Raw genomic sequence first — 21,169 nt, 5'->3', positions numbered from 1 at the left:
TTGAAAAGTTGAAGTCAATCCTAACACAGATCACAAGGAATTTATCCTGGGCTGGTGGAATGAGTATCAGAAATTGTAAATGTAAGGTTAATGTGGAATTCAGACAACAGAAATCTTTCTAGTACCACCCATATTCAATTATTCATTTTCATATTTGCTCCGTGTAAGAAAAGAAGGAAAAGTATTCAACAATGGATAGAAACTTCTTTGATTATTAGTTTCAGTTCCTGAAAGCAAACCAAGATGGTGTAGTCAAAGGTCACAAGATTGAACAGCTAGCATTTTGTTTTTATAATTAAAGTCAGTATGCCCTTTAATAACCTTCAACTGATTATCTGCAATCAAAATCAAGAAGTAAACCAATGGATTTTGAGAGCTGAGAGAATTCCAAAATAGTATGATAAAAGATTTTATTTTATGTGGATTTGCTTTTCAAAGAAGCAAGCTTCTAGGGTCAATAATACTCCAAGGCTTCCTCCCAAATTTTAGTTTCGAAATGATCTGATAGATGAGATGTCAGTGTCTTATCAGAAGGAAACTGAAAATGAACCTAGATATAAACAGGTGAGGCGGTACCACATCAATTGAGATCTAGGACTTTAAACATTATTCAAGTAAGTATAAAGGATAAGAAAAACCCATTATGTAACCGAAAACGCAGAACAAATCACATTTCTAGGAATTTCTCTGAATTGGAGAGACCAATTTGCTTCTACAAATATGTGCTTCAAGGTCAATGTTACAAGGCAGCATAATACCAAAAACTGTTCATTTTGATAACTTGAATGAAATTGCACTATGTAATCTACAAGAAACCTTTGGCAAGCTGATCAAAGTTCATTCTTCTACAGTATGTATGGATTTGAATCTTCTCTCTGTAATGCATCCTGTCACCGATTCTTTCATCAAATAGCGAGAACTGTCGCAGTATAAATCTTCACTACAAAGAAAACCAAAGCTGCTTAGAGTCTTCAACTCTTCATATAGCATATCATCAATGCACACCATCAGTTTCCGTAAAAGCAATAGCAGTTAGGTCACTGCAAAAAGAATAAACAAAAACCATATCAACTGTCATTATTCAGAAGTAAAATGTCTCTTTCTTTCTAGTTATGAAGCATGGATATGGAAATTGGTGAAATATGATGCAGATAATGTTCTGTTAGTTTTTAGATGAAAATTATGTCTAAATAGACATTATAAAATTCAGGGGAAAAAGTAGAGAATGTTATGATAAATTCAATATCCCATAACAAGCCTTCTTTCTTCTTTTTTGAATAGAGCTGTTATTAAATTCTTTTCCTGCAAATAGAATATGTAAAATGACCTAGTGCTTTTAAGAGCTATTCCAATGTCTGAATTTGCATAGTCCACGTCTTTTTTCTTTGAAAGAATCACGGATAGACTGCACCATGGAGCACACAGCAGGTATATGAGCCAATTTATCATGGAGCTCCTGCAAAATGATTTAGCTCCTTTGAATAACAATATGAAGTGCAGATTTTAGTGAGAGAGGGTGAGGATGTGGTTGAATGCGATACCACTTCAGCAAGACGTGCTTCAAAACCACTGGAATTTGCATCAGCAGGCATGAATATCCTTTGGTAAGCTGTTCTAAGGCTTCTGATCTAGATCCTTGCCAAAAGGGATAAGAGCTCTTTAAAAGTGAATTACATATTAAGATAAAAAAAGTGAACTCAACAGAAATTGATTGACACAAACCTCTGCCACTGTGAATCCATGACGCCGTAGACCCTCAAGATTCAAGCCACGGAGCTGAGCTCTTTCTCCTGCAACCATCATGTACTTTGGAACATCCTGTGCAATCTTTATGCATATAAAACAAGAATATAAAATCAAGATCGCACCCTGGGAACACTAAAAAAATATGTTATGGCTAGAATCGTAAACTGTAATCAGCATATCTTCAGATCAAAGAAATCAAAATATAGCAGGTAGAAACTGTAGAGTGTGCACTTCATGTGTGTACTGGCACCAAGGTAATAGTTCAGTGGTACCAAGTCAGTTACCTAGTGCCTTTTGGACATGAGCAACATAAAAGGATAGCGTACGGTGATGGAGGTTAAAGGTAAGATTATGTCATACCACAGAGCCACCGCCAATGAATGCGAAAGAACCAACATGACAGAATTGATGAACAACAACAGCCCCTGCAGTGTGAGCATAATCCTACATATGAAACCCAACTAGATTTCAGATTCTGCATGTAGGATAGAACTCACAGAAGTATGTATACTTATGTATATACACATATCCGACTTCTATGAGAAACAGACTAAGGTGTACTTTCATATATAGGAATTAAAAGAGTGGGGATTTCAAATGACACGATTGTGGATTCAAAGTAAGGGCTTACTTCCACCACAACATGGCCTGCCAGAAGGGTATTATTCGCAAAAATAACGTTGTTCCCAACCTTGCAATCATGGGCAATATGGCAAGAACCCATGATAAGATTGTTATTCCCAATAACCTGATCACACAACGAAAATGATAACACTAATGAGAGTATAAAACTTAGTACGCAAGTAGAAATGAGCAAGGGATGAGCATATATCATCCACATACTGTAGTATCACTTGACTTCGAAGATCGATGGATTGAAGCATGCTCTCTAATCTCATTGTTGTCCCCAACATCAAGAAAGCATTCATCCCCTGACTAACTCATAAAACAAACACAAATTAGCAAACTTAGTCTTCCAAAATTCAATACCCTATTCCCTTAACTTCGTTACATATCGAAATTCACCTTGTATTTCATGTCCTGGCATTTAACACCAACCACAGCATGATATCCAATAACATTATTGCAACCCAGCATAGTACGCCCCGGAAGATCATCACCAACAATGGCACCACTGCCTGACCAATTTTTCGCACATTGAAAAAGTTCAAAACTTTAATGCACAAAATGAAAAAGTTCAAAACTTTAAAGCACAAAATGAAATAGAAACCCAAAATTACAAAGAAAATCAACAATGCAGATATTCGAAACTCACGTCATCAAAACACAACGCTCCCCAACTTCAGTATTCCCAAAAATATGGCTTCCGGGATGTAACCGGCAGCCATTTCCGAGCTTCACCGACGACCCAACAGTACAAAAGGGCCCAATTGAAACACCCTGATCGTAAAAAACCAAAACCCACAACCACACTATGAGTTTCAAGCATCGCTGAGTAGCTAGTTTTATTGAGAGGTGAAGAAAACTAGGTACCTGGCCGAGAACGGCATTGGGGTGAACGATCGCAGAGGGGTGAATGAAGCCATCGGAAGCTGTGCTGCAGAAGAAGCGTCGTCGCAGAGATAGAGAGCTCTGGTTGTTCAGGGCAGTGAATAAGCGCTTGGTGCTAAGTTCGAATAGTGCACACATGGTGTTCGACCAGTGACCTCAGTCAGACTCGGACACTTCCTTTTTCTTTGAAGTACTTTTACTCTTTTTGTAGCTTTTACATTTTTGGGCCCAAACTCTTACGAGGTTCAAAAAAATTGACCATCATGGATATATATCAACGTTCAAATGTAAAGATATATACAGATCCTATCCAGAGCGGAGCTCCGCTTTGAAAATTTACGTGTGAAGTTCGAGTTTTTGGTCACTTTTCGGTCGCATATCCACATCTCGACCGTTCAGTTTTTAGGTACCAGTGTATAGATCGTCTCTGCAAATTTTCAACCAAAATGATGATCGTTAAGGCATTGATAATTGCCTTAAAGCTAGTACGGTTCAGGTTGACAGATTCAGTCCGTCCATTGGTTTAAGCGAGTTAGATACCATAACGATCATTAATTTGGCTGAAAATTTGCAGAGATGATCTATACACCAGTACCTAAAAACTGAACGGTCGAGATGTGGATATGCGACCGAAAAGTGACCCAAAACTCGAACTTCACACGTTAATTTCAAAGCGGAGCTCCGCTCTGGATAGGATCTGATATACAGATCCTATCCAGAGCGGAGCTCCGCTTTGAAAATTTACGTGTGAAGTTCGAGTTTTGGGTCACTTTTCGGTCGCATATCCACATCTCGACCGTTCAGTTTTTAGGTACCAGTGTATAGATCGTCTCTGCAAATTTTCAACCAAAATGATGATCGTTAAGGCATTGATAATTGCCTTAAAGCTAGTACGGTTCAGGTTGACAGATTCAGTCCGTCCATTGGTTTAAGCGAGTTAGATACCATAACGATCATTAATTTGGCTGAAAATTTGCAGAGATGATCTATACACCAGTACCTAAAAACTGAACAGTCGAGATGTGGATATGCGACCGAAAAGTGACCCAAAACTCGAACTTCACACGTTAATTTCAAAGCGGAGCTCCGCTCTGGATAGGATCTGATATACAGATCCTATCCAGAGCGGAGCTCCGCTTTGAAAATTTACGTGTGAAGTTCGAGTTTTGGGTCACTTTTCGGTCGCATATCCACATCTCGACCGTTCAGTTTTTAGGTACCAGTGTATAGATCGTCTCTGCAAATTTTCAACCAAAATGATGATCGTTAAGGCATTGATAATTGCCTTAAAGCTAGTACGGTTCAGGTTGACAGATTCAGTCCGTCCATTGGTTTAAGCGAGTTAGATACCATAACGATCATTAATTTGGCTGAAAATTTGCAGAGATGATCTATACACCAGTACCTAAAAACTGAACGGTCGAGATGTGGATATGCGACCGAAAAGTGACCCAAAACTCGAACTTCACACGTTAATTTCAAAGCGGAGCTCCGCTCTGGATAGGATCTGTATACATAAATATATCAAAGAAATATCGTGTATAGTACATTTATTTATTATTATTATTATTATTTAATGAGAGTTTCTATTGGGACCTCCAAATCTGCTCAATTGACCTCACTCTATTATGAATTATCAAATGACATATATAACCTAATATAAAATGACTATTAAGGACAATAATTATACCAAAAAAATATTACATTTATTTTATGTAGACTTTCCAATTCAATAATATTAGATTGTATTTTTAATTATTTTCCTTACCTATTTTCATTTTCCAATTTCACAACATACTCATTAAAGCATTCATATATATTTAATAAGAATTAAATATATAAAAATGTATTAAGATCATGTGACATAAAAATGTATGATATATATGTTGAACGCATATTGGTGAGGGAAAACAAAATAATTTCTCTTATGATTTATGACCTAAATCTAAGTCAATCCATTATACTTGTAAAATAATAATAATAATAATAATAAAATATTTAAATAATTAATCATGTGGTTCAAAAAATACAGAAAAAAAAACATTAAAAAAATGAATGACTTTTTTTTTTGAGAATAAAAACAAATGATTTCTTCTTCTTTTTTTTGCATAGCTAAAATAGAAAAAAAAATATTTAAAAAAATATAATAGTTCATGGCATTTTCTTATTGATTAGACATTAATTTTTGAAATTCAAGTTTGATTAAGAAATGTATATTTAGTTAAGATTTATAGAATGATTAAATCATTGAAATGACTAAATTTTTTATTTTAAAGATAATAATTTGTTTGCAAATTATATGAGTGAGGTTATTTGAGGAAGTTTAGTGAGTAAATTTAGTATTTGAAAATTTGATAAGAGGTGTAAAAAGCATAGAGGTCAAGTGAGTAAATTTGGAGGTTCCAATAGAAAAACTCTTATTTAATAGGATTTGATGTTATTAGATATCAAAGCCATGAAAACAGGTCAGAGTCTAACAGAACTTACATAAGAAAATCACGACAAAACTGGATAACCTATCTAAGCCACTCTAAACTCATTAAAATATAAAGGGACGCTCGCTGAACAGCAAACCTAAAACTAAGCAAGAGTAGTCTCGCTCTCTAAGGAAGAAATATTCATCTAGTCTAATCTGCCAATCACGCAATTGTAGTACAAATATCAACTAAAAACGTCTTATAAAAGTCTATAGAAATTACCCATACTTCAAAAGCAGCCCCATCAAAGTCAACCCTAGTTCAAAACTAGGGTTTGTTGCCTGTTTTTTTGGATCTTCCCTGCAGCTTACCGCCGCAGTCACCAGCGCTGCCAAACCAGTCCCAGCCAACCTGCCCCCCGATCTGGCCACCGTCGACGCCATCTTGGCCTTTCTACTGCCATCACAGATCGCTGGAAATCTGCAGCACCACAGCCTGACTCGAGTGCATCTCGGCTCGACTCCACCACCGACGTCTCCATTCACCTCGACCTGACCCCTGACGTGGTCAAACGAAGCCGGCCCACAACGCAGAGCCCAAGCGCAGCGAAAGCTGCAATCGCCGACGACATGATTCGCCATCCCACGTCGAGAAACACCACCCTCAGCCGAGAATCTCCTCAGCCAGAATCTTCGAGAAATTTGACTGCGATCCCAGCGCCGGTGCATAAGTGACCACAGTCTCTCCACACCCGGGCCGCGGCCATCTTGCTCTCGCATGGTATGGAGAGCACGAGACTCCCCGCCGTCATCACGAAATCGAAATTTCGCCCTACCGGGTCGCTCGGCAAGTTTCGGAGGCTCTCTCTCCATTTTCTCCTAAAAGTCGTGTATAGTACATTTATTGAAAGCAAGGATAGTGTAAAAAATATCGTGTAGTCCAAACTATGACAAATCTATAAGTGTATATCCAGATATTCAGAACCTTTTATGGAGGATTAAAATATCTATGATATTTCCGATTATCCCCTGATATCTTCCTTTTCGGAGAGACCGATATATTATAGGAGAAAATATATTATCTTCTACCGTTTTTGTAAAATTTCTTCGATATCGTCAAATATCCTCAATATATAAGATATTTAGGATATATTCCGATAATATGAAAAAATATCCGTAAAATCTGATTAAAAAAAAAAACCCAGTTATTCACAAAGAAACATATATTATGGAATATGGAGGTTGTGTCAGGATGTAAAATTTTAACAACGGTTTCTCCTGACTAGATGACCTAATAAAGAGATAAATTAACCTGTTTGGGAAAAGAACCTCGAAGTGAAACCTCTGAAGGCAGATTTAGGTGAAGTGAAATTCTCTCAAGGCGAATCTGGGTAAGGAGAAATCCTTCAAGGTGATTCTGGGTGAGAAATAATTCCCTAAATGTAAATATGTGTGAGGAGAGATTTTCTCAAGGCGAATATAGGCGAGGAGAAATCCCTCAAAGCGAATTTGGGTGAGGAGTATTCCCTTTGAGAGAAATCTGAGTGAGGAGTAGAATCCAGGTGAGGAGAATTCCCTGAAGACAAATCTGGGTGCGGAGAATTCATGATAGAGCAATTTCATTAAAAGAAAACAAACTTGATGGAGCCATGTTTCAAAAAATAATTCACTCACTTCATATTTCTCAATTATATGGAATTGGCCTCAATTATATGAATCATTTGGTGTTGTGTAGGTTGTGATTTTGTGTAGTCTGTAGTTGGACAATATAAAGAACATAAAGGTTCAATTATTCAAATGAGGAGTCATCCAGTTAGATTCATCCTTATTTATCCCCTTATAGGAGAAATAGTAGGCAACTCTAAAGAGATCTATAATTATCATGTTCATCATTACAATTTGTACTATATGAGTCATATATCTTTCTCTAATTATTACTGAGCTACTTTTCAACCACCTAGAGTATGTTTTTAGATATAGATGAAGTTGACATTCATATCCATTTATATGTAATTCCAATAAATTGACTCTTTCAAAAAAGATATATTTTCCAGAATATCTTTATTATTTCTGATATATTTTTCTTTCAAAGTTCCGATAGATATGTCAAAACCGATATTTTTAATCTTTGGGAGAACTTGTTTTACCCATTATGACCGCCAAAGGCATCAAAAAGTTATCCAAATCTTAACATTTTTTTAATAAGCAATGACTTGTAGGTCTGTCTTAAGGAGAAACTCAAGCTTTTTTATATAAAAATGGGAGGTTTTTTTTTTTTTTTTTTGAAAAAAATCCTTGGCCCACCTCTACCCGTACATATGTCATTAAGAATCGAACCCATAACTTTTATAATGTAACAATTATAATTTACTAACAAGTCACAGCTCATTGACAACGTATGCCACAGGTAAATGATCATGAACAGTATCATCCAATTTGAATGACAAGTTGGGATTCTGAATTCGGTAGCTCATGTAGACCAAGGTTTGTTGTCCGGTTAATGTGGATTGATATTTGTTTTTCTACTAATGTTAGATTTGTTGAGGAGATTATTGGGAAATGAACCAACAACGTATGCCAGTGAGAGAGGGGTACTCGTAAAAATTGATTGCAGACAGATCTCTCTTAACACCTATGTACTACGTAGAAACTATATGTATATATAACTATATTCTGGATTTGAAGCACACAAAAATGAATGGGTATCATCTGGGTTGTCTACAGAACTGTCCTGTCAAAACCCCCTTCATCTAAGAATGATTTGGAATTCATGGGACTGTCGTCACCTTCCAGAATCCGAAGCACCTATAGATAAGAAGCCAAAAAAACAAGAATGAGATTATAGTTGACCTTTCCATTGATTCCACGAAGAAGAATTTGAAGAGGCAATGAGTGCTAAGATCAACTGATACCTGAGACATTCGAGGCCTGGAATGAGGGTCTCGCCTGATGCACAAGGAAGCGCATCGCAGCATGTTACTAACTTCTTGCTTTGAATAGCAGTTTCTTAACCGGGGGTCTATCATTTCGTCAATGGTGTTCTTTTCTAGCAAGGGTCGTGCCTGCTCACCACACAAATGAGCATAAGTAATCACCAAAAGAAGATCATGTAAGATTACTATAGGGTTATATGTATCTGTCTTGAATTTTGGCCACTATATGGTATGCCGCATATTTCAAACTAGAGTTGCCTTTACTCATACATACCCATTCAGTGAGGCACTGCTGGCCTTTGGGCTTGTTTATGTCCATAGCTTTCCGTCCCGTAACAAGCTCCACCAGTACTACCCCAAAGGAATATACATCAGTTTTCTCTGTAATTTCTCCACTTTGAGCATATTCTGGAGCCAAGTAACTACATTAACACAAGACTTCTCACTTAGTAAAACTTTTCTTATCAAGCTGTAATTTCAATATTTCATAAGATTAACAACTTTATTTTTGCTTTTAAGTCCTATGGTCTTACCCAAATGTTCCAATAACTCTTGTTTGTATGCCAATATCTCCATCTGGTTGCCACCTTGCTAGTCCAAAATCTCCAACCTGAAATTAGAAGTGGTTGATTGTCACTCCAACTGATTCATGCCAGAGTCTAAAGCTTCATCCTTAATGAACATACAATTTGACAGGGAGAGACAATACTCATACAAGGTATGATTCATCAAATACAATATGCTGGTGAATAGAGGATTTGAATTTTGTAAAAGATGAGAAGAGCATGACATACCAATGGTTCAAAATCATGGGTCAGAAGGATATTGTTAGGTCGCATATCACGGTGTACAATGCAACCTACTCTACACTCTTCATGAAGGTATCTCAATCCTCTAGCTGCTCCAACTGCAATTCTTTGTCGTGCAAACCATTTTAATGAACGTTGGTCTTTCCCTGTAAATTTTAGTGTTGTCATTCCATAGAAGTGAATAAAGCATAACTTGTAAAAAGGTATTGAGAGTAATGCATGCTGGCTATTTACATCAATCAGGAGTAGTGGAGAACCTACCATATAGATGAGAATCCAAAGAACCATTGCAGATATATTCATATACTAGCAACCTCTTTCCATCCTCCACACAGAATCCAATTAGCATCACAACATTGCGATGCTGTGCACAGCTTAAGACTTCAACTTCTGAGCAGAATTCATGATCTCCTTGAGAACTGGCCAATTTATATTGCTTAACAGCAACAACCTGACCATGTGGTAAGACACCTCTGTGTACGGAGCCAAACCCACCTTCAGCCAAGAAATTTGCTTGAGAAAAACCACATGTAGCAAGTTCTAACTCAGCATATGTGAACCACCTAGGAGGATTGCCAAAGACAGGTGCCTTGTGCTGACATACAGAGCACAACGGAGGAGGTATAGAAGGTAAATTTCTACGGAGGGAAATTGATTCACGTACACTTCTACTCAAGTTCAAATCAAGCCTATAGTTCAGGACTCCAACATCAGGCTCTCGATTCAAATTAGCTAACTTATCTAGCAAGCTTCCATATGCTGAAATCAGAGATCTATCATAAGGTCTTTGTGAACCTCCGGCCCCATATCTTGAAAATTCACCATCAGAATGATAATCTACCATCCAGGGCTGGCAATATGAACGCGTGAAATAAGCGCTCGTCTTTTCATTATTTGCCTCATTGTCAGATTCATTTAAAATCTCATTACCTTCACTGGTATATGGAAACTCTTGCTTCAATCTCCTGAGAATTCCAGAATGTAAAAATGATTCAGTCCCCATATCTGAGCTTGATATGGATGATGATCCGATATCAGTTGCAGTCAGTGGTGACTCACGGTCAAAACTACTAGTAGGAGTCACAGGTGGCCCTCCACTTATATTCCACTGTGCAAATTTGCTCTTCAGGTGTTTAGGAGAAGATTCTGATTTATACAATGAAGGGCAAGCCACTTCAGGTTCCTTGTTTGGAGAGTTAACCAAATTCAACCGGAGAACCTTAGGCCCAGATCGTTTCATAATCACAACATTGCACTGCAGCTGTTCCATGCAGTGTTTCTTTTCATATTTCAATTGTCTGCACAACAGCAAAACTTATAATTTGAACAGGCGGAAAGTGAAGTAAAAGACTTTTATGCACAAAAAGTGCTGACTAAAGATTTACATTGAGAAATCAAAAAAGGATGCCATTTTGCATTATCAAACATGTAAAAGGCATGCCTTCTTATAATCAGAAGTTTTCAGCTATAGTAAGTGATACTGGAAAAGTGGAAATTAAGGTTGCATCGAATTTAATACTTGTCCAATATAACCCAGTTTGATTGAGCTTTCTTCGCTTCTGCAGCCACAACACCAGATGGTGAGCCGGAGAGGATTTTTATCCTGATCTTTATCTGTGAAGTAAAATAAAGAGGGAAGAGATTAATATTGGATATGAAGCACTAGGACTAAACACTACACTGATTCACTGACCTTCTCTGGATCATAAACATCTCGGAGCTGTAGCACCATCTGAGAGCATGAGTTCACTATCTCATCCTTCTGATCTGAAATGGTTCCTGTGAGAGACCAACGGTGACTTCTGGTGCAATCGCTGGTGAATCGTGCAAAGTCCCATACCCTATTACCTGAACATATGGTGTTTTCATCAACATCAACTTTGGCTTCCCCAGTTCATGTATATCCAAGCATAAAAGGACAAGGGTAAAAACTCCATCAAACACAAGACTCTTATGCATTGTTCAACTTGGCCTGGATTCAATAAATTTTGAAATCTGTGAAGTGCTTCTGTCAAAACTAGCATGCCATGGGGAGGTTTTGAATACCCAACAAGCAATTAAAACAAAAGTAGCGGATAACATACTGCCAAAAAGTTTCTTATTGCAGAACTTCTGATTCTCATAGACACATGGGTGTGTCAAAATGAAGTAGAACACCCTACTTAGACATGCCACACCAGATAGTTGGCTGCTGATATATTAAACAGGTATATATATTACAGAATTGAACCCCTAAACCATTAACTTGTGCCTACAGTCCTTAAATAAAAACATATCAAACAATCAATTGAACTAACCAACTTAACCATGACCCCTCTTATCAATCATTTGAAGAACAAAAGTTTCTAATCAAGCTAACCAACATGAACTGCAATTGACATGCTTTCTTTGAAATTTAAAGGTACAAACTTTTCTTCATTTATTAAGAGAAGGACAAGGATGATTACTTGATGTATGTGAAGGAACGACTGCCAAGAGCTTAATGTAATCTCCAGGTTGAACAACATGAGTCAAAGCCCACACCAGAGCTGTGTTTGGAATCTCCTTCAAAGCCTTAACAGCAACCACCACAACTTTCCCAGCCACCACTGACTTCCTCTTCTCCTTCATACTCGGCCAAACCAAGACTCAAACTTTACACACCAAAACTTCCTCAACACACCCCAAATTCACTACCCACATCCAAATTCCAGAGCTTGTCCAAAACAAACAAAACCCAGAAGCAGAAAAACGTGCATTATCACTCTGAGAATCAGAAACCCCCAAATGAATAAGCTTTTTCCATCTGAAAAAAAGCGACAAACCAAAGTAGAAGAACAAGACACGCACTGTCTTCAATGTTTGCTTTAACCACTGACTGGGTTTATTTCCGTTAAAGGACACGTCAAAGTCCCAAAACCCTCTCACTCACTCTGTGTGAAACACTATACATGAACCTTTGGGATTAATGCAAAACAGAACAAAAAATCTTCAAGCACGAAGTTTTGGTCTTTCATGGAAATGAAGCCTCTACCCTTTTGCATGTGGGATGCGTGTGAATGTTATACAAGTTTTGAGCCATAATTTGATCGAGTCTTTGGAGAGAGGAAGTAGCAGGTGGCCTAAAGTTGGACTTTTTTGTTGGTAGATTCTGATTTGGGCTCCAGCATAATTGTAAGGAAGAAGCGCCAATAGGGAAAACCAATGAAACGACAAGAGGAAGTAGAAGGTTTTAGCTTAAACGACAAGAGGAACCAAATATTATATCAAAGACCAATCATTGGACTATTTCTTTCTTGCTTTCTTTAAATAGTGTTTGTTATTTGTAAGTTGCAAGTGGAATATGTGAGGGAGATTGTGTAGTTTATTGTTTAGTGAATTGGTCAGTAGGTTATGATATTGATTAGGGTTTGTCTTTTCTTTGTTAAACTAAGGATTACAAAATTAACCATAAGTCATAACTACAGAGATATGAACAAGTTGTCTTCTCATTTACCTCTTTCAATATGCTTTTGATTTAGAGGAAAATGATATAGTAATAAAGTAATTTAGAGTTCACATCCAAAATCAATTGACAATAGATCGATAGAGTGGCCTAAATCCTTATAAGTTCATATGTAAAATATTATTTTTTCAAGGAAAATACTTCAATACATTAATGTACCGATACATCAAGTAGACTAAGTTCAATACATAAGTAGACTAACTCGGTACAATGGTAGACTAACTCCATGCATGTCTACCTATGTACTGAGCTAGTCTACCTCTGTATTGAACTTAGTGTACTTAATGTATCGATACATTAATGTACTGTAGACGATCCCTTTTTTCAATGCAGAAGTTATATTTATTTCACATTCTCAACGAAATATTCTCAACATATAGTGAGGAAGATATTTCATAGAGTAGTAAATGGTTAATCTTGATAGTGTACTAAGTAACAACTCAATCGATTAGTAGTTTAAATTAACAATATCACGGCATAACATCCCAACCAACTCAGTTTGATAAACAATTTTGTGTATTATATGAAATTTTTTTATTGTATTCATAAACCTTAAGTTGGCATCAATTAATGAAAATCGTGATGACTTTTGTCCTTTCATAAACAATCAAGAATCAATGATGGCTAATACATCTCTCAAAACCATAATCCATGTCGTCACATCTATTTTTGGGGCTTGATAGGAACGTGGCGCCACTTATTCAACCCTTGTTTAATGTAGATGATTGTTTGATTTGATATGGTTGTTGGGGATAGAAGTTAAAGCACTTAGCTAGGTTTGGGGCCACTAATTTACAAATCTCAATGGTTATCAATGGAGAAGGGGACATTGTATCCACCCTATATTCTCTTTAAGAGATAAGAGTAAGACCTAAGAGCAAGTTCACCCGTAATCAAGAAATGTCAAGGTCGAAAAATCAAGAATTCGACTAGTGAAGTTACTGTTCACTGCCACTGGACATGGGTTAGCACCCTTTTTTTTTCTTGACCGGTCAAGACTGTTCATTATTTTATTTTTCACTGTTCATTGTTTTTTTTTTACAGTTTTATTTCACTGTTCATTGTGTAACTATGAAATATAATTTTTTTTGGGTGAGATGTAAAATAAATGGAGGGTGTTTATAGAGAAATATTTAGAATTTTTAACAATATTTTCTCTTACCGTTTTGTTACCGTTACAACCCTATATATACATATAATTGCACCACCGTTGGATCTAAACATTAATTGAAAACAACGGCCCAGATTAAGGCCATGACGTCTCTCTCTTTAATTGGCCGCTGACGTCACCCATGTGGCCTGATGGGTTGAGCTGGCTTGCTTCTTCGCCTGGGCAAGCAATATGTCAAGGCCATGACATTTTTCTTGGCCTGGGTCAAAAAAAGACATCTTTTGTCCAGTCAAAAAGGGTCCGATGGAAGGTACTTTTTCAATATACCTGGTCAACACATCATCAAAATGACTTTTTTTACCCAGTTAAGCATACCGCTCCACTTGCTCTAAGGGCCTAACATATTCCAAGCATCGCTTGCCTTCATTTTACATTCCAAGCATTGCTTGCCTTCATTTCCTTGAAGTAAGAAAAAACAGTATTGCTTTTAGCATTCCTAATTTCTAAGGCGGTCTCATATGCATAATATGTTGAGGTTAGTGCAAGAAACATAACTTATACTGAAGCTAGAACTCACTTTTTCTAGTAATTATCTTACACGTCTTTACAAAATCATAAAGAACGGTGATTTTTATTCTATGCATGTGATTACCATATCAAACTTTCTATTATAAAAGTCTCCATATTCAGGTATTCCGTCCGCTTTTCTTTGCTTCTTTTGTTCAATTATTTTTCTCCAAAAGATGAATGCATTATGGATTCACAAGCAAGTAACTTCGTGACTCATGGCTATTCGAATCTCAAGTTTTAAAGTCCCCATCCACCTCCCTTTTCCTTTTATCCAAAGCAGCTTCAGCACAAAAGATCTAGGATGCATTAACATCATCATATCTATTGCTCGATGAAGTTGCCTTTCGTCGAGAGTAAGAAAACGATATATAGGAAGCAACAAAAATGCATAACAACTCTGATCTTGATGGTCGGTCATCAAATCAATCAAGAGTCGAGGCCTCGAGGGCCAAACTTTTAGCTTTTGTAGGGCTTTTGTACTTAGTCAAATGTTGTCAACTTATCTACAACTTGATTAAGCTAGGAAGATGCTCATTTGGTCATCATCTTCCTCTCTTGCTCGTGATCATATTCCTTTTCATCAGTCACTAGGAGCGGGACTAGTTCTTGATGGATACTAATTAATACTCGAGGCACATTATTTTTATGAGTCATCTACGATACATTATTGTATTGATACATCTCATATTAGATTGGTTCTATGTATCAGTAGACTTAGCCATCTCGATTAACTTTTCGATTGTAGTGAACTAGCCTACAATGTACTATAATTCCATGTATTGACGTTTTTACATTATATTGATACATTAATATATTGTAGAAATAACTTCTAATGAGGACCTTTAAAATGAACACTTCTTAATCAAAGGTTGTGAGACTCATTTTTAAATTAGATTATAGCAAATAAATCGTTAGATGTTTATGTATGCATGAGTAAGTCACTTGTGAAAATCTTCTTCCAAATTGCTAATCGTGAAGGTATCGAACTAGATTAAATCAATGAACGAAACAAATCTATCAAATCTGAACCTTTCAGGTTCATAAATTACAAAATGTGATAAAAGAATGGGTCTCACATCCGTACATTAAAAAAGTCGTTATGAAGTCTCATTTTAACAGTTGTCGTTAAAAGTTTTCCTATAAATGGTAGACCGTTCCTTTGCGTAAGGAATTAAAAAAGAATTGGACTGGCCCATACACCATGTAAACGGGCCAGACTTTAGGCCGCTCCTCGAAGTTTGTTCCTCCACTCTTGGCGCTGTTAAAGGGCGTCATCAACGGTAATTTGACATTTTGTATGAGGTAGCCCTTCAATGGTAGCCAGCGACTTAACCGTTGCTCTCCAAAGGTTGAAGAGGGAAGAATGCAAGCGCACAAAGCACGACCCCCATTTCTCCAAATGGAAGGTAAGTTCCCCTCCCCTAATCACGCTCACTCTTTTTTCAATGATTTCTGTCTCTCTGTAATCTACTCCCTCCTCTTTTGCTTAAATTACGTTTCTTTCCATCACACCCAGATCCCAGGCTCGAGATTTACATTCTTGACTTATTCAATTTGTGATGAAAGTCAGGTTCTTGTTGGGCCCTGTGATTGGGAGGACTTTTCGGTGGGGAAGGAAGGAGCTGAAAGGTACAGAGTACATAACCTGCCTAGGAACGAGAGCCCAGGAGTGTATGAACTCGGAGTTGCTGTTTTGCGCAGTGGTTTAGGCCGTGGGATTGAAGCCGATAAAATAGTCCCGGTTTATCTTGGACAGGCTGATAGTGTGAGGACCAGGCTCCAGCAGTATGGCCGGACAGGGGCTCATTTGGGCAAGTGCTGCTCAGTTGGGATTCCGAGCGAGCGAATCCGAAAGGGGCCTGGATTGTTTGAGCAGATCCTGGCAAGAGGCTACCCCATTGTGTATAGATGGGCTCCTGTAAGTTTGATCTATGATTCATCTCATTTCAAGTAGTGAATTTTACTTGGTTTGTGCTGTGTTTTCACTGCTATGGAATCCGTATTTTGGTTGTCGTTGTTAGATATCCAGTTCGCCATTGTCATTTTGCTTTGTTCTACTGATGCCATGTCTAGTTGGGTTATTATGCATATTAAAGAGCATTGGTATACCCGATTTCTATAGATCATATAGCTTCTTTATATGGTTTTTGGTGTAGCTTTGTGGAGTTGGATAGCGAAAACAGTTGAAAGATGCATCATTTTTCCGTATTTAATCAGTTCTCTATTAAACCTAAACATTTACTAATCTAAACAATACAGATTGGACCTGTAGTCATATAAAGCTTTCTACTTGTTGTGTGTGTGGACTAAACTCGAAGCTTTTAGCTGTCTTAACTTTATGTTCATTTGAGCATGGGTGCATTTACATTTTCATGCTCATTCTCATTCACATACATGCTATAATGCTAGAGATACATCTTGGTGAGTGCCGCATGGTCAATTGTGTTATGTGCTTGCCATTATGAGAGATGGCAGTTTGTCAATAAAGAGAAATGTGTAGTAGCAGTTTGTATGCAAGTTTGTACATGTAATTGGACTATATGAAGGATATGCCTTATTTCTTTGTTCTTTGTCAAACAGATGGGAACCAAAAGTGAGGCCCTGAAAACAGAAAGTCAGCTGCTTAACACATTTGATTATGCATGGAACACAAGCATCAATGGTGCACGACGCCCTGATGATGTCCTTCAGAAACTCAAGAAAACTTCCTCAAAACCTACCCGATTTACTAATATTGTCCAGCGGCTTCTACCTTTCAGACAGAAGCAAGTCGGTATTAGAATTAACTCCAGCAAACTGGTTTCAACAGAGGACAAGTTCAGTGACTATGCTGATAGGGAGAGCCGGACTCTCACAGCCCAGGTTTTCAAGTTTGGCAGATCACAGCCTAGGTTAGTTTTGGATAGAAGTGGGATTACTCAGGAAAATACTATAATTTGTGGGGTGGCTGTAGGTGATGGGTCCATCTGTAGAAAGGAACCAGTTCAAGGAAGAAAGAGGTGTGCTGAACACAAAGGGATGAGGATTACAGGGTTGATTACAGTTAGGATATCAAATAGCAATTTTGATTCAAAATGCAGTGTTATCAGCAACAGAGAATTTGTTTCCGATGAAAGTGGCATTACTCAGGAGAACACTGAAATTTGTGGGTTGGCTGCGGGTGATGGATCTATATGTAGAACACCACCAGTTCAAGGAAGAAAGAGGAGTGCTGAGCACAGAGGGATGAGGATTAAAGGGTCAATTACAGTTAGGATATCAGATAAGAATGTGGACTCAAAATGCAGTGTTCTCAACAACACAGAGCTAGATAGTCATGATGCATCAAATGTGAAATATGAACCGGTACAGCTTCCACCAGTTCATGTTTGTGAGAGCTCTACATCGATATGTGGATTCATCTTGGCCGATGGCTCTCCTTGTAGAACAGAACCAATTCAAGGAAGAAAAAGGTGTGATGAGCACAAAGGGAGAAGGATTCAGAAATGCAAATCCAAGTCAGTGAAAGAAGAGAAGGTCAAAATATGTGCATGATGTATTGATGTATTCCAATTTACAAAACTGTTCTGTACTTATACCATACAAGAACTGCTCATGAAAGGAAGAGGTGTGAGCAAATACTACAAAAGGAGGAAGAAGAGTCTCCAGTTGATGTTTTATTCATTTTTTTTTTCTGAAATAGAAAATATACTGTGTGATTTATAGATTCATGCTTATGTTGTAGCATTCAGGCTTATCTGTATGAGTTATAGCCTTTTAAGTTATTGTTGTACCCTGTACCCTGTAGAAATTGGGGCATGATTATTGTATAATGTACTCTAATTTAATTCTAGTACAGTTCCATATTTTCTGTTAAATTTGATTCTTTTGGACGTTTTTGGGGTATTGGAAGTAATTTTGTAGGAAGTGCTTTTCTGCTCGCATGGAAAGCAGTTGAATCATTTGTCAGTATTGTGTTCAATAGTGCTCTGGAGTACAAAAATAGTTGTTCTTTAGCCTATTGTGTCAATATTTCAGAGACGTGAGTCGTTATATTGTGTGAGACACCTTAACCACTAAGTAGTCTAACGATTTTTAATTGAAGGATTAAAACACTATCTGTTCAAGGAAAACCTAATTTGTGTTTAGCCCAAACTCTAGGTTACTTGACCTAGTGGTAATAGGATTTAATTAGAAGGATCTAGAATCCTAATCAATGTAGAATTACTTTCCTTGTATGATTGAGATTCTACGCATTGTAATCCTCTATATAAAGAGGCCCCTATTATCAATGAGAATACACAGCAAATTCCTCCCAAAATCAGTTTCTCTAAAACACGTTATCAGCACGAAGCCCTAACCCTGAAACCCTAATTTCGTAGCCCTCAAATTCCAACATCCACCGCCCCACATATTGAAGCCCTAGCCTCAAGGAACCCAGAACCGGCGGCGGAACCACCGGAACCTGCCGGAAAGCCCCTGAACCGGCCGTCGGAAAAATCGGACCGGCCTCTGCCCCCTGCAGACACCTGCCGAGTCCTGCCGAGGTCCCTGCACATCCCTGCTGAGATCTGCCGAGTGCTGCCGAGCCCCTGTCGACAGTCCTGCAAGCATCTGCCGAGAGCTTTGCACGCTTCCTGCTGAGATCTGCCGAGTGCTGCCGAGTCTCTGTCGACAGCCCTGCAAGCATCTGCCGAGAGCTTTGCACGATCCCTGCCGAGACCTGCCGACAGCCCCGCACACACCTGCCGAGCTCCCGCGCACACCTGCCGAGCATCTGTCGACATCTGCCGACAGATCCCCTGCACGCCATCGACAGCTGGCGACAGCCCCTGCCTAGCACCTGCAGGAGCCGCGCAGCAGCCCTGCAGCAGCCCCGCACAAGCCCTGCAAGGCTCTGCCACCTCCGCCTGCAGCCACCACCAGCTCAGCTCCGGCCAGCGGCGACCACTGTCCGACCACCACATTCCGGTGATTTTTTCCGGTCAGCTACAGTAACTTTCCGGCGACGACTTTTCCGGCCATCTTTTAAGGTAAAATTTTCTAAAAGTTCCCGTTTTTGAAGTTTTTTTTAATTTCTTCTTCTTTTCTCGGGGACTTCCGACATCCCTTCTTCTACCCCCCCTTTCTTCTTCATGGGGGAGACCAATAGCCGAACTGTGGGGGTTCGTGCTCACTCCAAACTTGGAGCTTGTAGAGTCCTCCAAACTTAGAGTTTGTTGAGAAGAAAACGATCGACCACATACATCATTGTTTCGATCTAATCCAAAACCCCTCTTGGAATAGGATTTTCTTGGAAGCGACTACGCTCAGAAAAATCCCTAATTTCTTGGAAGCGACTACGCTCAGAAATTTAATAAGTTTTTCGTGGTAGCCCTTTTCGCTCCGAAACTAACCCTAATTTCTTGTTCTCTTTCAGGATGAGTAACCTGAACAAATTGGACTTTGCTCCATTGGGAACAACTGGCTCTGGATATCACAGGTGGGTTCGTGATATCCGCCAGCATCTCAAGGCTGTAGGAATTTTGGATATGATTCTCGAGCCTAGCCAGGACGTGATAACTGTTGAGCAAGCTCAAGCTTTGGAAGCAAATAGAGCAGCCTTAGAGGCAAATAAGGCGAAAGCCATCATCCTAATGACTCGTCATATGGATGATTCGCTCCAGTACGAGTATATGAATGAAGAAGACCCCAGAAGGCTGTGGGTCTCACTCGAAGAAAGATTTGGCAACGTCCGTGACTCCTTGCTTCCTGACCTAGAAGTGAGATGGCATAGCCTCCGCTTCTGTGATTTCAAGTCAGTTCTTGACTATAACTCGGAAGCACTTCGCATTAAATCCTTAATGGAATTCTGTGGTAAAGAGATCACAGATGCGATGTTGATTGAGAAGACTCTCTCTACCTTCCCCGTCTCTGCATTGATGGTTACTAAGAACTATCGAATCGATGTATATGCAAGACGGATCACAAGGTTTCATGAGCTCATTGGAGCTATGAATGTCGCTGAAAAGCATGACAATATCCTTGTGAAGAACTATAATTCGAGATCCGTGGAAACAGAGCATATTCCGGAATCCAATTATAATCGCACCTCTAAGAGAGGGCGCCAAGAGCGAAACCCTAATCTTAGGTATACTTATGGACATTCTGATCCATATAATCGCTCTACTTGGGAAGATAACCGCCAAAATAGGCGAACACGGAACCGAAGAGGTAAACGTGGAAAGAGAGAGGGAGGCAACGCCTCTGGCCATGTTGGTGGCGCCACCAACACTAAGAGCCATCTAAATGACGCTTTCAAAGCGCCTCAATTAATGGAGTTCGAGCAGAGAGATGTATGTTCTCGATGTGGAGTGTCTGAGCATTGGGCACACATTTGTAGAGCTCGTGAAGAACTGGTCACCGCCTACAAAGCATATTGTGAAGCAAGAGAAGCTCACTATGTGGAACAAGAAGATCAAGAAAATGATCTAGAGTGAAGGGTTGCAGACTACAAATCTGGCTGGGATCAATAGATCGCCAATTCTGTTAAAGTCTTTATTTTCCAAGAGATGTAAGGCGATTGCCATATTACCTTTATTGGATTAGATTTTCTTTGATCAAAGAAAC

The 21,169-nt window shown here is 38.6% G+C and overlaps 3 protein-coding genes across 5 annotated transcripts; 1 reads left to right on the top strand and 2 right to left on the bottom strand.

Annotated features, from left to right (window-relative positions):
* Positions 1 to 1,016: 1,016 nt before the first annotated feature.
* Positions 1,017 to 3,489, bottom strand: LOC112189075 (probable acyl-[acyl-carrier-protein]--UDP-N-acetylglucosamine O-acyltransferase, mitochondrial). 2 transcript variants are annotated; one of them, XM_024328346.2, is made up of 10 exons: positions 3,241 to 3,489; positions 3,023 to 3,147; positions 2,773 to 2,881; positions 2,590 to 2,682; positions 2,378 to 2,494; positions 2,107 to 2,190; positions 1,723 to 1,827; positions 1,542 to 1,628; positions 1,328 to 1,456; positions 1,017 to 1,040 (listed from the first exon to the last, which is right to left on the bottom strand). In XM_024328346.2, exons 1-9 carry the CDS (start codon positions 3,394 to 3,396, stop codon positions 1,337 to 1,339), a joined length of 996 nt encoding a protein of 331 aa, XP_024184114.1. In that variant the 5' UTR covers positions 3,397 to 3,489; the 3' UTR covers positions 1,017 to 1,040; positions 1,328 to 1,336. The 2 variants fall into 2 exon arrangements, 1 of the variants encoding a protein (XP_024184114.1); XR_002931706.2 differs by lacking the exon at positions 1,017 to 1,040 and having other exon boundaries at positions 1,542 to 1,635.
* Positions 3,490 to 8,230: 4,741 nt separating this feature from the next.
* On the bottom strand, positions 8,231 to 12,547 carry LOC112189974 (inactive protein kinase SELMODRAFT_444075). The gene is made up of 9 exons (XM_024329387.2): positions 11,864 to 12,547; positions 11,110 to 11,264; positions 10,936 to 11,030; positions 9,678 to 10,714; positions 9,402 to 9,562; positions 9,141 to 9,217; positions 8,882 to 9,029; positions 8,587 to 8,736; positions 8,231 to 8,479 (listed from the first exon to the last, which is right to left on the bottom strand). Exons 1-9 carry the CDS (start codon positions 12,024 to 12,026, stop codon positions 8,393 to 8,395), a joined length of 2,073 nt encoding a protein of 690 aa, XP_024185155.1. The 5' UTR covers positions 12,027 to 12,547; the 3' UTR covers positions 8,231 to 8,392.
* A 3,281-nt stretch (positions 12,548 to 15,828) lies between these two features.
* On the top strand, positions 15,829 to 18,453 carry LOC112187331 (protein EFFECTOR OF TRANSCRIPTION 2). 2 transcript variants are annotated; one of them, XM_024326086.2, is made up of 3 exons: positions 15,829 to 15,987; positions 16,152 to 16,499; positions 17,162 to 18,453. In XM_024326086.2, the coding sequence occupies exons 1-3, from the start codon at positions 15,895 to 15,897 to the stop codon at positions 18,113 to 18,115; spliced, it is 1,395 nt and encodes a 464-aa protein (XP_024181854.1). In that variant the 5' UTR covers positions 15,829 to 15,894; the 3' UTR covers positions 18,116 to 18,453. The 2 variants fall into 2 exon arrangements, with proteins under 2 accessions (XP_024181854.1, XP_024181853.1); XM_024326085.2 differs by having other exon boundaries at positions 15,830 to 15,987; positions 16,098 to 16,499.
* Positions 18,454 to 21,169: the final 2,716 nt, after the last annotated feature.

Source organism: Rosa chinensis, chromosome 2 (assembly GCF_002994745.2).
Source record: "Rosa chinensis cultivar Old Blush chromosome 2, RchiOBHm-V2, whole genome shotgun sequence".
Lineage (NCBI taxonomy): Eukaryota > Viridiplantae > Streptophyta > Magnoliopsida > Rosales > Rosaceae > Rosa > Rosa chinensis.
Note: the sequence above shows the minus strand (reverse complement) of the source record. Positions and strands in the feature narration are given on the sequence as shown.

Excerpts from the sequence above, each read along its gene's own strand:
- LOC112189075 (XM_024328346.2), bottom strand. The coding sequence starts at position 3,396 with ATGTGTGCACTATTCGAACTTAGCACCAAGCGCTTATTCACTGCCCTG. Across the intron at positions 3,148-3,240 it reads CCAATGCCGTTCTCGGCCAG|GGTGTTTCAATTGGGCCCTT; the intron begins GTACCTAGTTTT and ends TTTTACGATCAG. Across the intron at positions 2,882-3,022 it reads GAGCGTTGTGTTTTGATGAC|TGGTGCCATTGTTGGTGATG; the intron begins GTGAGTTTCGAA and ends TTGGTCAGGCAG.
- LOC112189974 (XM_024329387.2), bottom strand. The coding sequence starts at position 12,026 with ATGAAGGAGAAGAGGAAGTCAGTGGTGGCTGGGAAAGTTGTGGTGGTT. Across the intron at positions 9,030-9,140 it reads AGAGTTATTGGAACATTTGG|TTACTTGGCTCCAGAATATG; the intron begins GTAAGACCATAG and ends GTGTTAATGTAG. Across the intron at positions 8,480-8,586 it reads CCAGGCCTCGAATGTCTCAG|GTGCTTCGGATTCTGGAAGG; the intron begins GTATCAGTTGAT and ends TCTTATCTATAG.
- LOC112187331 (XM_024326085.2), top strand. The coding sequence starts at position 15,895 with ATGGTAGCCAGCGACTTAACCGTTGCTCTCCAAAGGTTGAAGAGGGAA. Across the intron at positions 15,988-16,097 it reads CCCATTTCTCCAAATGGAAG|ATCCCAGGCTCGAGATTTAC; the intron begins GTAAGTTCCCCT and ends CATCACACCCAG. Across the intron at positions 16,500-17,161 it reads TTGTGTATAGATGGGCTCCT|ATGGGAACCAAAAGTGAGGC; the intron begins GTAAGTTTGATC and ends TTTGTCAAACAG.